The sequence below is a fragment of the Trachurus trachurus genome (assembly GCF_905171665.1).
Source record: "Trachurus trachurus genome assembly, chromosome: 14".
In the NCBI taxonomy this organism is placed as follows: domain Eukaryota; kingdom Metazoa; phylum Chordata; class Actinopteri; order Carangiformes; family Carangidae; genus Trachurus; species Trachurus trachurus.
This window is the reverse complement of record NC_139903.1, coordinates 22,578,473-22,595,619: the sequence shown is the minus strand read 5'-3', so window position 1 is coordinate 22,595,619 and position 17,147 is coordinate 22,578,473. Positions and strand designations below refer to the sequence as shown.

At 39.4% G+C, this 17,147-nt stretch overlaps 1 protein-coding gene across 1 annotated transcript in view; it reads right to left on the bottom strand.

The window, feature by feature from the left end:
* Positions 1-17,147, bottom strand: part of ncam1a (neural cell adhesion molecule 1a) — a 247,929-nt gene that overhangs the window by 5,448 nt on the left and 225,334 nt on the right. The window contains exons 16-17 of the mRNA XM_083986287.1: positions 1,772-1,979; positions 491-607 (exon numbers count right to left, since the gene is read on the bottom strand). Of these exons, the coding sequence (XP_083842413.1) occupies positions 491-607; positions 1,772-1,979 (325 nt within the window). The remainder of the gene's footprint in view (positions 1-490; positions 608-1,771; positions 1,980-17,147) is intronic.

Genomic DNA, 17,147 nt, shown 5'->3' with positions numbered 1-17,147 from the left:
GTTCTGTGAAAGTTCAACCATAACAATCTATAGTGGTTATTTCGCGGCTATTATACATTTTATTGTTGTGCCCTCTTGACAAAACTAATTGCAAAGTGTTACACACAGGTCCTGAGCCACTGAGTGAAGTTTGACTTTTCTAAATGAAAACTCAGAGAAGCTCAGACACATCACTCTTATGGTTGAGTGGTTTAGCCTGCAGACATATTGACCTGGTATTCATATATATCTGTGACTGACAGTATGAGCAGTTCACTGTGGTCTGAGCAAAAGGGTACTTGTGCATGACATACAAGGAGTTTTTAGTAGTAATTAAAACATTACATAGTGTCAGTATTGTCTCCATATCTTGATCAACTTTTGATCTAAGCAAAATTATATTTATGTATTTTTTTTTCAGGTTCGTTGAGATTTGATTAATCGAGGTACTGTAAATGTGGTACGTCCCCTCGACTGGGAAGGTGGTGCGCTTCCTGGTGGTTGTACTCACTCAGGTTCTGTCAGAGGCGTGGTCTCATTGGGCTCGGTGGGAACCCCTCCCTCTTGGTTTGGGGTGCGTTCCTCCTCTGCTCTCACCTCAACAATGGGCTCCTTTGACTCATCTTTCCTATTAGTGACAGGTCACAGTCTCATTGTACAGTATGTTATGTCAGACCGGAGGAGAATCAGGTGGTGGTGAAATCTATTTACAGAAAGAATCTGGTCATCAGAAGTGATGCAAAACAATGATGACAGATTCTAGGTAATGGGTTGAAACATACAAACACACACTCCTTTACACTGTCAAACCCACACTCTCATCCCCACACTGCAACATCTGAACATCCATCCACCTGCAGGCTCTGACTGTAGCTTCTCCCTGGGGGCAAGTCTGTTCTCATCACACTGCTCTCTGATTGAGCTGAGCTTTAAAGCGTTTGCTTGCTGGGGGTGACGTGTTTAGATCTGAGGCGAGACATCAGCTGTGTACATATCATGATTCACTCTCAATAAATCTGTTTCAGGAAGCGGTGTAGTTTAAATATTTATCTGTTGTGCTGTGCTCTGAAGTTCACAGCTGGTTACTGGGATGACAGACAGTTAAATATATTGACCCCAGTTTTTGATCAAACAAAGGCAAATATGTGCAAGAACTGCATTTCAACATGATCTGATATTTACAAAGATAATCTGTTAAAAGCAGTGTTGTATAATTTACTGTTGATACATGTTTTGCATTTTAAATGTAATATGCTACTGTTGATAATAAGGATGTTTTGACACTTCAACAGTTGAATATCTCCGGACTACAGAGCTACACCCAGATAATTAGTATCATCTGGAAAAGGCAGACAGTTAAAGTGAGGTGGCTGAAAGCTGCTGCATCTGTAGCCTCACATAAACATTATGAGTATCATCAAAATTCTTTTTTTAGGTATTTTGGCCACAAGTTTTAAACTTTTATCATCTGTTTACATGTTCAGCACATAGCTAGTGTTCATTTGGAGTCATGTTTGTGTAAAGAAGATGAAGTTGGTCTTATATTTGCTCACTTTTTTTTAGCTCTGCTTTGGTCTCCGCCAGCAAAATATTTGGTGCTGCTCGACCAAGGTAGTGGGTTTATCAGCGTTATTTGAGGGGAACAGAGGCCTGGTGATTATTCTCTGCTTGTTAGTCACTTTCAGCTAATCCATTCACATTATACACAGAGATGTGATCCGTTGTTGGTGCAGCTTTAGATGATTTGTAAATGGATGTGTCATATGTGATTAAGGAGATGATGTTCACTTACGTAAACGCAGCCTTGCCCTCCTCGATGTCCTTGCTCTTGGCACCAGGGCCCGCCTTCCCACAGAAGTTGACAGCGATGCACATGAGGAGTCCACACTTGTTTAGGAAGTAGCAGGTGACATCCACTCCCACCAACAGCAGGAAGAAGACGACAATGAGGATCCCTACAATGGCTCCAGTGCCGAGGCCTGAGACACCGCCCATGGCGTCTGGGGGGCAAGGACAGGCAGAGGGGAAACACAAGCAAAACAGGCAGGAAAGAGAGGGGGAGAAGAGGAGTTAGGAGAGAGAGAAGGGTTTAAGATGAAGGAGAGGGGGTAGAAAGAAAGTTAGAAAGAGAGAGGGAGAGAGATGATGAGGAATGCAGTGGAGCTTTTAATAAACTGCTTCAGGTTTCAGTTGTCAAGATCTCAAGTGTGTCGTATCTTTTCCCAGGGAATTTGGAGGTAAACCACGTCAGAGCCACCAGGGAACTAACGCGCTGAAACGCAATAAAACTCCACTTTCATTATAGCAACTTGATATTTACTCTTGAAAGCCATCATGGCCGACACACTTGAACTGTTCAATTTCACACACAATCACAGAAGTTATAAAAAACATCGGAATCAGCATGTGAAGACAAAGTGGATCTGAAAACATCTACAGTTCTAAGTTTCTTTGATTAGCAGTGGGTGAAAGAATAGGATATAGAAATCACATATCAAAATCTAATTTGGTTCTATAAGCCCTCAGTGCTAACCTCTATACATGTCACATGGGACTTGCATAACAGACATGTGACACTTTTCTAAAACAGACATAAAGACTACAGCTATGAAAGTCTGAAACACATTACAAAGCAATCCATCCTGTAGTTGTTGGGACAATTTGCGCTGGAGGAAAAGCCGGGGGCTCACCAAAGTCATTAGTCAAAGTCATTGTCGCCTAGAAATTACACTTATAAACCAGTTATGTTTTTGAGGGAAACATAATTGCTGCCAGGGTTGTGTTCAGCTGAAACAAAGTGCTGCATTATTGTACGCCATGGCATTTATGGTTTGCTCTGTTGCTCTGAGTGGTATATTAAAGTAATTTCTAGGCAACAGGGGGGTGGATACATGGACTGCATATTGTAGGCTGAACCATATTGATATATGGTGCTGCTAAGTAGACTTTCATGGTTTTGGCTATTAATTAAGCAAAATGAAAAATGATTAAATCCCTGGTGTATTACAGAGATGTCATAATGTTTTCTTCTTCGCACACAAAATAAGGACTTAATTTTGATTTTCAACATTTCGAAGAACAAAAAAATCATTTAGGGTCTTTTATATAGTTGTAACATAAATTTTAACGTTCTCATTATGAAACGTGGCTTTAGTTTAAGACAGATCGTCTTGCAAAAATCCATGTTCTTACCCAAGACTCTCAGAGCGAGACCACTGGAATAAACATAAACTGTAGTTAAAATCCACCAGCATGAAATATACCACAGGAAAACAACAGTCATGGCAGGTTTTTCTATTATTATAGGTTATTATGTGGTCAATAAGCCAAGTCTCCACTTTGCATTTCTACAAAGACAGAAACTACCACTACTAACTTTTTTATTAAGACCCATTCAATCTCTGGTGTAGTTGCCCCTTCCAAAAACATAAAGGTCAAACAGGGAGTTTATCTCTGTACAGACAGTCATCACATTTAAAATTCCACTTTGAGGCCAAAGAGTAAATGCAGTTCATTTTCGCACTAAGATTGTTCTACATAAACAAATGCAAAAGCAGTTTACAGACAGGATGGAATAAACAGAATTTGGAGGTCCAAAGCAGTTCAGGCTTCGCAGCTTTGCATTTCAAGAACAGCTGTCTGGGCTCTGATCGCTCATTTTGGCATTTGATGAGACTTTTTATAAACCCAGACTAATGAATTGTTGCCAAATTTCCATCTTTGTGTTAGAGCATTTAAGCTGAAAACAAAAAAAGAGAAGGAAAAAAGAGAAGAGAAGGAAAAAAAAGAGAAGAGAATCCATAAAAGGTTTTGGTTATCACAAGATTTATACATGGTTATTTTCAGTTGGGAACAGTTTGCAAACATTTTAACCTGCGGCCAGATTTTTATTTCATGGGGACAAACCACCGAGCTACTTACCACAAAGATATGAAACAGGAAAAAGATTTCTATAGCAAAGCCTACTCACAGAGTCACAGCACTCTACTGAGGTATTCCTGTCATAAGGAAGTGGATTCGCATGACTGTTTTATCATAGAGAACTGGGGAGGTGTTTATGGTAAATAAAGTACTTAAGTTCAACAGAGAAGGAAACAACTGTTGCTTCTATACTGTATCATAAGTGGATCAGAATAAGTGTCAATGGTTGTAACTGGAGTTACATCTTTCTCAGCCTGTCCACATAAAAGGACATGAGGGGACACTGAGGTTGAACCAGATGCAGCCTTGGCTGTAAAATCTAATGCTCCAAAAATCTGGATACAGTTACAGGTTTCCCTGAATCACACAGGCAACAAATTAATCAACCATGTCAAGTCATCAAAGTCACTTTCCTATTCGTATGAAATGCATGTTTCCCCCCCCATGAAAAGTATAACTTAAGAGGGCCCTACGACGCCACTGAGACGAGAGGGCTTTTGATGCTTCTCATACATTGGTTAGTGAGGCAGTAAAGACGGTGGCTATCACTTGCTTGTGATTGTAAAGGATCAAGAGCTCCTCAGACTGTCTGAAGAGAACGTGAGCTCTTTGCAGTCAGAGAGGCTTCTCTATGTAAACTGATTATACCCACAGACCTGGATAAGTGGCAGGGAACAGCAACTGACTAACGTTTCTACAGTCAGTCTGAGTTCATGTGTAGTGGCCTCCCCACAGTCTGAAGTGTATTTCTAACACTTTGACTAAGAATGAAAAAAAAAAAAATCATAAGCATTTTCAGGAACTGCTACAGTAAGTGATGTTCTTGCACTTTGCTGCCTAACACGTTTAACCCATGACTCCTCTGTTTTACATCCCAGTGTTACTTCTTCATTGGTCTAGTTTATGTGACATATTTACCATAAACATGTACAACGTCCAGGCTTTACGAGTCAGCCAGCTCCGCCTGAACGCACCATTAAACGCCTGACTGATACAAATTAGAGCGAATGATGACCGTGATTCTCTCGGCCTTTGAAGTGAATCCTGTAAACATTTAGCTTACACTGCTGTACATATTAAAATCTTAAAGCCCTGCTCACGGCCGCTGTGCCACAGGCTTGGCCGTGACTTATAATGATTCTTTTTAAATTCCAATCTACACCCCTCAAATGTGTTCCGTTTGTGCTGCTGCACTTGTTTGACAGATGCATTTTCAAGTGAGAGCAGAGCCCGTGGTCAATCTAGACATTTAATTTAAATTACCATCTTCCTATTTCTTGCTGCAGCGTTGTGTGCAATCCTTAATTTCCTTTGTTTGTTGTGTCAAAGCAGCAGGAGTGTGCCAACTCTATGTACTTATAGGTGACTAAAGTTGAGCAGACAACACTTGTTTTTCCTCTGCCCAACCCTTCATTTGCATTTTAACAGGCACAATAAATCATGTGGCATGTATTCAGTGCTGGGTGGGGGTGGGGGCTTCTCACTGAGTGCTCACCGAGATAGAAAAGCACAAATCTATGTGTCAGGATGGACTATACAACATTTCTCTTTACAGGCTTGTCAGGTACAGTACTGAGCCGGTTCCCCAGACGACTGCTGATAACAGGCTGCATGTGATAAGCCTCAATTTCACTGAAAGCCACACATTCCCAAGAAATCAATAAATGGTTACTGTCCAGCACAGGCAATCTGCCACATTTGTGTACCAGTACATGGATGAAAAACCTCCATATTGGCAGTTAATTTACATCACATTATACTGTAGCACTGAAAACCTATTCATTGGTTACAGAACTTCAACTGAATACATAAAGACTTTTATATTTAACCTCTCTAACTCTGCCTGATCCATTGGTGCCTCTATCTTTACAAACCCATGTGGTGAAGGATGTTTAAACACAAAGAAACGTATTTTAATTTTAATAAGATCCATAAGTTTCTAAAGAGACAATTATGTGGATTTGAATTTGAGGGACATGGGTATAAAATAGTGTCTATCATATTTACACTGACACATAATGTGGTCAAATCCAAACGATGCTGAACACAGTAGAAAAAGAGTTAAAAGCGTTTGACACTCAGCGCTTATTTCACCAGAGGGAGAACAGAGATGAAATATCTAAAGAGGCTTCACTATGCACTGAAGTGCGGTGAGGATTAATCAGATCTCTACGTTGCAGAGAGCAAAAATCCCCAAATGTTTGGCACAACATATTGCAGAGCTGCAAACACAGTGTTCATCCTCTACAGAGAAGGGAAACACAGTTGGGATGACGAATGTGCTCATAAACTCGACAGAGAAGACAGATGGTTTGACTCCAGCTACAACTGAGGTGTAAAACAGGGCGACATGTCAAACAGCAGCAGCCTTACACTGGGCATCATCACCGACACACTGCTTCCTGTGTTCCTGCTGCACATTTGCTAGTAATCACTCTGTAAGGTGCATCATTTTTATGAAGCTGGTCACAATTGCATACCAGACTAGACACAGTAGACTAATAGTCATTTTATGTCTTCGTATCTCTATGCTCTGATTTCCAAATTCATCCTGACTGCCACCTGTGCAGTGTTAAGTCAAGTGTTTAAAGACTCTGTTTCTTTGAGTTCTTTCTCCATTTCTTTCATTATGTTAAACAATGATGAGATGACAACAGCAGTGTGCATACTGACTTCTTTGATTCTACATCTTTTCGACTGAAAACATGGCATGCGCTTAACCTGCTTAGAGTGAGTATGAGTTGTAGAACTGGGACACATCCTCAATTTGTAACGACTCTCACATGACTGTCATGTGATCTTGAGGATTCCCAGGGACTCGTGTGGCTTCATGGTTTGAGCAACTCTGACAGTTTTTTTTTCTAAACGCAGGGAGCCGGTTGCTGATGAACCCCCCTCAGTGGGGAAAACATCTTCCATTACTGTCACAGTCAAGTGAATAATTTAATTTCAACCTGATGATTTGCAAACTGGCTGAGTGAGACAAGCCTATAGGAAACCAAGAGGTAAAGATGATGGGAGTTTTCACCTAGAATTATATGTATATGTATCCAGATCTATAGATTATCCAGATTATGTGATGTGATACTGTAAGAAAATGTGGAAAAATAAGCTTTTTTTTTAAAATCTCAATTTGGAAATATATAACAGGCTTTATGAGAGTTGTAAACAGATCCATACACATTAAAATGTGCCTTGTAATCCAGATTCTCTAATTAAATCAACCCTCAATGTTTTTGGCTTTGCTCTCTCCTCTCTTATTTCTTTGAGTCTTGCATTGACCTCATTTGGCTCGATAAAGTTTCTTCAGTAATTCCCTGTTTGCATCCTCCAGCAGCGCTCTGCCACAGTGTGGCACTGCTTCACTGTTAAAACACATAACAAGTTGAGCAGAGTGATGCTGACAAGCGGCTCCCTCTCTCACTGATTAAGATCTTTGGAAGTTCTTCATGCAGCAGGGAGCGAGTAAGGCTGGATGGGAGTTCAGGCATTTAAATGAAGATTTCAGTTTCTAGTGAAGCAACAGGCTTCACAAACTGATGTGCATGCTGGCTTGAAAAATATGAACTCCCAGTTAATTTCCATAGAGCAGAGGATGAAGGGCAGAAGCATCTGAACCTTAAATCTGCACTAGTCTGAACTTTTTAATATAAGTCATATACAGTACAGCAATAATGTTGTTGAACAGAGATGATTATTGTTAGATAACTGATTGTCATGCCTTTGCTCTTCTTCAGTCAGAAGCAAAATCTGAATATTTCATCTGATTAGAAACCAAAAACAACATGAGGTCTGTGTAATAGATCGCCAAGTTGTGGAAAATCGGAAATTAAAAAGATAAATGACAGGAGAGATGGTGGAGGAACGTTTCCGAACTACAGAATAAAAACAACTTGTTGCTTCATTTCCTTTACAACTCTGCTGAGTTGATCTTAACTCGTTTCCCATAATGCATTTCATTAGTCACACCGAGCCCACAGACAGAATATTTTTTCAGGGAAGAGAGTTAATCTCAAACAATAACAGCAGCTCCTCCTCGACTACTTTGCTTCATGACCGGGACCTATTCTGTTTGTATGCAGGGCAGGTAAGTTGGTCTTGATTACCAATAAGGAAAATGACTGAGTCACTGTCAGTGCTGTCATTACTCAGTAGGTATTGATGAGCAACAGGAGGGACCAACAAGTGACAGAGAAGAAACCTCAAGGGTGTCGTGAAGTCTTATTATCTCAGTGCCAGAGCTCAGTGGAGTCGAACCAGCAGGGCCACAGATAATAAACTGAAGTAACACAAGTTTCATTTCAGACCCTGGCTCAGGAAAGAAGAGAGGTCACAAGGTGAAGCTTTAGAGATGAAGAGATGTTCCCTCAAACAAACAAAAACAAAACATCTACAACTGTTTATATGTTTATATATATTATCTTTGCCCATATAATTCTTCACCTGTGCTCTCTCTCTCTCTCTCTCGGGGAAACTGGGCTTTACCACATATCAAGGTTATTGTACTCGGGTGTATTAGGTGGGAGCTAACACAAGACTTTTACATCCCCAGTCACAGGAGGAGAGTCTCTTGAGCTACATTCACCTTGGCATTGCCTCCAAAGCCCCCTTCAAAGGTTACAAATCACACGATAGAACCTCTGACATTTGCTTATTTGGAATTGAAGTGCTCCTTGCTACACGCCAACACTGCTTCAAGGAGACCTTGTGATTTTCTGTTTTTCAGATAGGAAGTCAAGTACATGGTATGTTCAATGTTTAAGCACTTAAAACCCACGGGGACATCTTTGATAGGTAACTGACAACACAAAAAAAACTCCCTCTTCCTGTATAACAGCAAATGATGTTATATTTTCAACACCATGTTGAAATATGAGAAAAGAGCAGGTGGCAGCAGTTTCATAAAAAAGGCATGATTGCTACAAGGGTGTGTTTTCCCATATACGACTTCTCATGAACACAGTAAACATCAACCCATCTGCACCATATCATTCAGAGTGCCTTACAATTTTGGGAAACACTCGGAGCTGAGATAAATTAAAGATGAGGAGTTTTTAAACACACATCAAGATCGCTCCTTGGCCTTTGAAGAAAAAAATCTTGCAGTATTTTTTTTTTTTTAAATCACTTGTAACCATAACGCAGCCTCTCCAATGTTTTCATCACCAAGACAGAGAAAACAATCACCATTCACATCTGTCTGATTACTGAAAATGTATCAATGCTTTATTAATTCTCTCACATTGAACTGTTGTAGGATCATGGCTGTAGGTGATGCGAGCCTCTTCATTTATGCATTGCATTCCCTCACCTCTCTTGATTCTGCAGCTCTTTAATGCTTTACATAGCAGAGTGTGGAACAAATGTTTGCACCAATGGAAACTGTATAGAGGGCTTTGACAGTAGCCTACGCGCCGATCAGTGTTTCTCAGATCTGTAGCTCTCGGCTACCAGTGTGTGAAATAGGAGCTTTGTGAATGTCCTTCAGATATTGTTTGAAGACGACAGAATCAGTCCTTTGATCAGACGCCTAAAACGCTCTATGTTTGCTCACCAGTCAAAAAACTCCAGCAGACATGTGGTTTATGACTCCTCTCTGTGAGGAACAAAGGTGGAACTACAGTATGTGTGCCACACAACTGCTGAAGGAACAAACAGGCTGGATCTCTAATGCGGTTTTGACTGAGACTTACTTAAACAGGTTGGTCTACAAAAATGATTGAGGGTCAGTTTTCTGTTTTCCTTTTCTTAAAGTAAACCATCTTGTTGCCAGCAGTGACGCCAGAACAGAAAACCAATGTGGCTTGTTTCCAAAGTTGCTGACAAACAACGTTTAATTTTAATTTAAAAACTCTGTGTTATTTCTTATTGAACAATAAATACACAGATTTCATGCTTAGATCATGTTGGCTTGTTTGCTAGCTATACACTGTCATTTCACAGGTGCACATCTGATTTCTTCTAATATTCAAATAAATGGATATCAAAATGTTATTTTGACCAAGATTAGAATAAGTCCTGCTTCTGTAAAGTCTCAAAAGTTGTTGTCATATCTTTTTTCTATATTGTAGTAGGCAACAATTGTGGCTAATAGAAGACTTTTGAGTTAAAAAGTCATATTTAAGATTTGAAGCTCAGATGCTATAGAGAATTAAGTTTTTTGTTTCACGTACAGTTGCAAAGCCTCTATACAATATACACTGTTAACCATTTGTTCCTTTTTCTTCAAAATGCAAAATGCATTGAGTTAGGCTATAGCCAGGCTTCTAATCCGTTAACATCTGGGTTGAACAGCCGTGTGTAGTGTGTGGTCTAATGCAACACTGAATGCAGAATACAGACATTTTGTTAAAGCTCCAGAGGGGAAAAAAAAATCAGCTTCACAATCCAGGCCATGAACAGTCAGTACAAGTCAGCACTGTATCACATCTTGTATGTAGAATATCTAAAGCTTCAGAGAGCCATTACTTTCATGAAAGAAAAAGAAACATAATTTATTTCAACCCTACAATGATTACATGGAAATACACTGATACGTACTTACAAAAATGTCTCAGAGAATAAAATAATTTCACATTATTCAAAATGAAATTTTTAGTGTTTAACAGCTGTTGCATTTAGGTGTTTTTAGACTTCTCTGCTTTCAGGTAAAAAGAGAACATGAACTTTTAAAATAACAGCTGATTTCTTGTATTTCTTTAAGATCAGTTTGAAAAGATAACGTACACTTGTCACAAAACATGATTAGTTTTTCTGCACAACCTTCTGCCCTCTCCCGACGAGGCGGTTACATAACAATGTTTCTGAACGTGAGCATAATATGTAGATGACAAGTAATAAAGTATCTTGGAAAATGAATACTCTGACCATAATCAATATCAAATGTCTCTGCAAATGATATCTTTCCTCATTTTGTACAGCAGGACCTTTCAAGCTTGTTTCACAAAAAAATAAAAAAATAAAATAAAATAAAATAAAATAGAGAAACTGAAATTAGGCACAGCATTTGCACTCATCACCTGATTAACACATTCATAATGCTTGACTGGGGAGCTTCGAAGCAGCTGCATAGCACATTCATGAATACTGGATCATGCCTCGTGTCAGCTTTCATGCAGTTTTCATGCTTTTATGTCATTTGTGACATAAACAGTGGAATGGCGTGTCTGTTTTAATAGGCAATAAATTCCAAAATAAAAGTCTCTTTACAATTGCCATTTCCAGTTAGAACGTTGTAGACACATAATTAAAACAGTGTAAGGTAATTACTCTATTTCTCAACCCTCTTCAGATCACATTAAGGCATTATGAATGTGTTACTAACTGTATCTAAAACAAGGCGGCAACGCTTTGTTTACATTGTGTCTCAGTAGAGCACCCATGTCCAACTTGTAAAATTGATAGAACCCTCTAAAAGTTTCCCTCTCTCAATCTGTTCATTTACAACATGAAAAAATAAGATGGAAAAAAACAAAACAACAGAATCTAAATCCCCAAAATTTGAGAATGATGCAAGTACTGAGCACCCTGTAATAACGTCATGAAACCAATGTCTTGACTCTTCAACTCTTTTTTTTTTTTTTTTTTTTACTTGTGTGTGGCTGCACAAGGGTCAAAAGGCATAGAAAGCAAAGGGGTCTGTGCCCAAAGATTTCAAAGGCTCAGACTATCCTCTTTCTCCTTGAACAAAATCAGTTTATGAGAGCCAGTGCACAGTCAGCGCGGACAGCAGAAGAGCTGCCAGACTGTACGTCACACATAGGCAGCCAAGGGTAGCTGAGGTTATTGACCAACAATATACATACATCAATATCCATACAGAGTTTTGTTTGAGTGATAACCATAGCAATAAGATGTGACAAGAAAAAAACCCCAATAAAGGCACAAACAGAGAAAGAAATTTGTGTGTATGGCAATGTCATGGTCCATAGGTGCCCGAGAAGATCACACATGAAGACAGGAAGAGGACACGGAGAAAAAGGGGGAAGCAGGAGAGAAAGAGGGAAAAGAGGGAGAGAGATAGAAAAATAGGTCAGAAATACAGAAATACAAGTCTGAAAGATTATTAGAGACTGAACTGAGGAATAAAAAAAAGGAAGTCTACACTAGAGGATCAAAGTAAAAAGAAGTCATAGCATGTTAGTAGCACGGCAAATGAGACATGGTTTGTGGCAGGCATGGGTGGAAGGTCAAAGAAATGAAGGTAATGGGGGATGACAAGAGGAGGGAAGACATTTCAAACACGCTGCAGTCCGGCCTCTCTCTTCTAACATTTCATATAAACAAGAGGAGGTTTTAATCAGCCATGGTGCAGATCAGTGGCAGGGTTCAGGGTAAGATAGATGACGACCTGGATGCCACAACACATCCACATGAGTCGGGCTATTGTCTCTCATTCATAATGGCCAGTGGTGTAAATGCAAGTATATTCTTATTGTACGTGTCCCTGGTGTGTAAACATGAAGCCTCATTAATTCATCCATTAGATCATTAACAGAAACATTACAGACACAGCAGGGCCTTTAGGTTTTGTATTGTGCATCTCAAAGCTTGAGCTAAAAGCTGGCATATTGACTAACAAAGAAAAAATAAAATAAAATAAAGATTACTCCAATTTCCAAATCAGCAGCTCCCTCCTATGCCTGTAGAGTAATGATGCTGGATTGGTTTGCCGCTGCAGCATCAGTGACTGACTTGCTGTGCAAAAGCAGCGGGATCACAAAGAAATCTATTTATTCAGATGAATTAACAGTTTTGTAAAATTGTATCTTTGCACATCCTCACACATTACTGCCAAAAGAGCAGCACTGTGTTCATAAATTAGGTGGATTTCATGGTATGATTTACTTTTTGCAACTTTGCAGAGACAGTCATTAAAACTTTTTCCTAATTATGCTTATCAAACCGTAATCTGGGCAGCATTATGGCTTTTTCGAAGCATTTGCTGTTGCAAATCACTGGAATATAAATGATGCTTCTAGGGAGACAAGGTTGTACAAACAGGCTACCAGCTAAAAGAAAAACACGTGAATTTCACAAAAGAGCAGAGATCAACAAGTAAAAAAAAAAGTTTTGTTAAACAAATCCAGCAGCTTTTTTTCAGCAGCGTGTGGTTAATTAGTTTGATGCAGAAACTAAGAGGCGAGGTGATGCACACAGTAGAGAAAACTCTTCAGCTACCATTACACCACTGGTCATGGCTGGGAGAATAGCCCATGCAAAACCACACATCGCAAAACAGAAGCCGGTTATGAAGGTCAAGTCTATGACATGGATGACAGAGTGATCTCATGTTAAATAGACTGCAAAGGTTAAGAGCTGTTGTTTGTAGTTTTACTCCAATGTCAACCTTAGCTGGGGAGATTTGGATGGACACCTGACACTTTTTTTTGTTCATATGAGCAAATTTACACAACCTGTGTTTATTTTGAACAACACTTTTGGCATGAGAATTATGATGATGTTTTATCTCGTCACAGCTGGGCATGAAAATGCTGCCGAGCTGTAACCTGCAGAGAGCAGAAATTACACAAGCCATATGAAATAAACGTTTTTGACACAGCAGCATATCATTTCCCAAAAATTAGGTAATTTAACACTGAGTCTTTACTCTAAAAATGCTTTCAAATCACTTGGATCGATATGTTTTTGTGGCAGAGTGTTTAAACAAAAAAGAAAAAGAAAAATGTAATTCAAACAGGTTTGAAAGTGAGCCTTGGATAAACACGTTGCTTTCACAATTTACGTTGCAGTGCCAATTTAGCACATAGAGCCAGTATAAATTTACAGAGGAGCAGCTGCTTAAGGCCGACATGACCAAAAACAGCTGTCCAACCCTCTGAAATTAAATTCTGATGTTGTAGCTAAAAATAAACCTCAGAGATTTCCCATATGCCTTGAAGTGAAGAAAAAACAACAGCAACTTGGAAGAAATACTAAAAAATATCCCGACACAAAAACAAAACAAAACATTAAATGAAAGTAATTACAGGAATTAAAGGGGGGCCAACTTGGATGAAGCCCATATAAACTTGTGCTCTGGTTGTATTATAAGTGATCCAAACCTCCCACTGCTATATGGCTGTTGCCCAGCAAGCACATAAAAAAGAAAATAACTGCTTTGTTTATGCGCCATGCATTGGCAGCCGTCGCTTTTTAGGGTCTCCAGTAAAGAACAGATGAAAATTAATTAAGTTGGAAGTGGCACCATGCAAAGACAGGAAGGGCTGCTTCCCCACCTAACTAAGCCACACAATGTACATTCAGGTAAGTCACAGACCCTCGGCTGTGATACCCACTAAACCTGTGGAAGAGTGGAGGAGAGAATCAAAGTAACAGACAGTGTGAAGAGAGAATGATGAGTGAGTCACTGAGGGAGGTAGACAGATGAAATATGAATAAAGATTTTGTGAATGTAACATGGACTAAAAGAAAATGAGTAAAACATGAACAGGAGAGTAAAATATAAAACTTAACTACAGTAGATCAGATTATGCTTGATGAATCTAAAACTGTCTATTTGCTCGGATTTCTGCTTTCATTGTGTTTGAAAAGCTGAAATGGTTTTATTTGAATAAATTGTTAGGCTGTTCTCCATGTATGAAACATTACACTTGATATCCTCAACAGCAGTGGACATTTGGCCTAAGGGATAAACAAAGAGTTAATGCAGCTGCAGACGCCCAGAGCCACGAGAGGCCGAGCTACAAATGTATTTAAGCTTTTTATGATAATGTATTTGATGAAATTCTCTCTTCGTGTTCTGAAACTCATTTGTCAACTGTGCTTTTTTAAACTTCACATGGAGGAAGTTTCTAGGAGGAACAGGATGAAGCCAGTGAGGGCTCCTGTCCTCACCGTCAGTGCATAGTCTCTGTTTGTGCTGAGACCCTGTGGGAGCTGCTCTGCCACTACACCATTGTTTTAAGGCCAAAGAGGATGTTATTCTATATTTTTATTATTGTCAACAAATCTCATGGAAAAAAAAATCCAAACCAAACAATTGTGTTAGTTTGTCTCATTACTTTCTAAATCTCCTCCTGTCTGTGGCCTCCAGCCCCAAACCCATCTGTTCCTTCTGAAGATGTTTGTAAATCTTTAGCAGCAGGTCACTATAGTTTTATTTTAAAAAGAGACCAAATAATCTCCAAAAACAGCTGGCTGCTGTAGTTTTTACGCATACATTATTCAAACTGCAGTAAAGGAGGCATTTGTTGTGGATTATTTTCAGCCGCAGATTAGTTTGGGGATTTAGGAGTATAATTATGGTATTGTAAATTTTTACCAGGTTCATTTATTTTCTGTCTTTTCGCAGTAATTCTAATCGTAGTTTATTCTTGCTCTCCCCAGCGGCTTCATGTGCTGGAAACATACGTGTTTACTTAATAAATGAGCCATTCTAATGTGTTTGATTCAAAAACATGCATCCACCACTTGCAGACATGTTTTCTCCAACAACTCTTCATCACAGTCCCATTGGGCTCCTTAAGTTGCTGTAGAAATATTTGTGGCTTTTTCTGGGCTTTGCAGGCATGAAATCATGTCAACACTATGTTTTTAGAATCCTGATAAATAATGATGAAGTTTTCTTTACTTTTTCCGATTATTTACTTACTAGTTTGGAAAATGTGCATCCCTTCATGTGATTCCTTGGTGTTCATGAGATATGAGTGAAGTAATGACAAAAATAAGGCGAGAATGGAAGAAAGACAGGATGATACGGAGAGAGGAAACCTGATCTTATTGTTCAAATGTAGAGAAAGGAGTAGTTGGAGAAGAAAGAAATTTACCTTGCTACATAACAGGCCAGGTCTTTACTATGATGGGGAGGCAGCCCAAGTTAAAACGTGCACCTTACACACAACACAGCAACAGAGCAAAGGCAGGCCGTGACCACCCCTGTCGACAACTGTTTGGTATTACTGGACAAACGCTCTGGGTCTGACTGATATCTGCTGCTCCGGCTTCACTGGTCACTGAACTCGAGCGGAAACAGCAGCCATATAGGAGATACTGGAGACAGACAGGCATGGCAGAATACCATGATGCTGAGTTTTATCTGCAGCAGCAGAGCATCAAGGAGGAGAAGAAAATACAGGGAGGGCGCCTCTGCTCTCCATATGGATGTGGTAGCTATTGTTGACCTTGTACAGCCTGGTGTCTCAAATTTAGTGAAGTGAGCACAATGTTTTGAAATGCAAATAAGAAGAAATGTATTTCTCCAAGAGGAAAGGATTAGCTGCAGGAGACATAACTGGAAACAAGCTGGCGTTTGGCATTTACTGTAGAAAGAAAGAGAAAAGAGGCCAGGGGTAGAATCTAAATAAACTTCAGATGACCCAGCTTCAAGCCACGTGTGCATTTCTACTTTTCACCAACTTCTGAGGAACATGTGGCACTGTAGCTACACGATGACAACACATGAGCTGATGTCGTCTTAGATAAGCTACACAACAACTACTGGTATGTGCAAAGTGCCTGGTTTCAGGTACAATGCACAACTCAAACAGAATAAACCACACACTAGTTTTGCAATTCCTCTTTTAGGTTTATTATTATCTGAGGTTTTTGTTGACCCTTTTACTTGATTTTATTAATTCCTTGGTTTGTATTTTCTGTGTGATTATGCTGTCTTTGTCTTGTTGATTGTGTTTTTGTGATTGTTCATCGTTCTCGGGTCTCTCCTGGGAGAGAGATTTTAATCTCAACAAGACAATGAAACTGATTAAAAAAAGTTTACATTAGTAAAAAAAACACATTTGCTCTTAAAATGTGTTCACAGCCTCTGAGAACTGGACTCAGATGTTTTGCATGCTTAAACTCACTCGGCCTTTAGAGTTGATTCTGTTTCTGATTTTAATGTTCAGTCTGCTAAACATCCCTACTGCGGTGGAATGTCAAATTTCTCTCTGCTCCATAGCATGGAAACAAGAAAAACAACCCTACATTCCTAAAAGCAACAACTCTCATGATAAATATTAAACTGAAACTCTGCTCCACTCTGCTCATTGGACATATTCCTATTCCTGTCCTAACCTATTATAATTACTGTGCATGTAAAAACAGTTCAGTGAGGGGTTTCTCTACCACTATGTGTTATAATATCATGTCCAGCTGATGCTGCTGTAACATAATCCTTTCATGTCTGCAACGCATCATGTGCATTTCAGAGTTTGTGCTCATTTCACATTATGTACACATTATAAGACTGTGCTGTTTCTCATCTTTTCTAACCCATTGTACAGGCC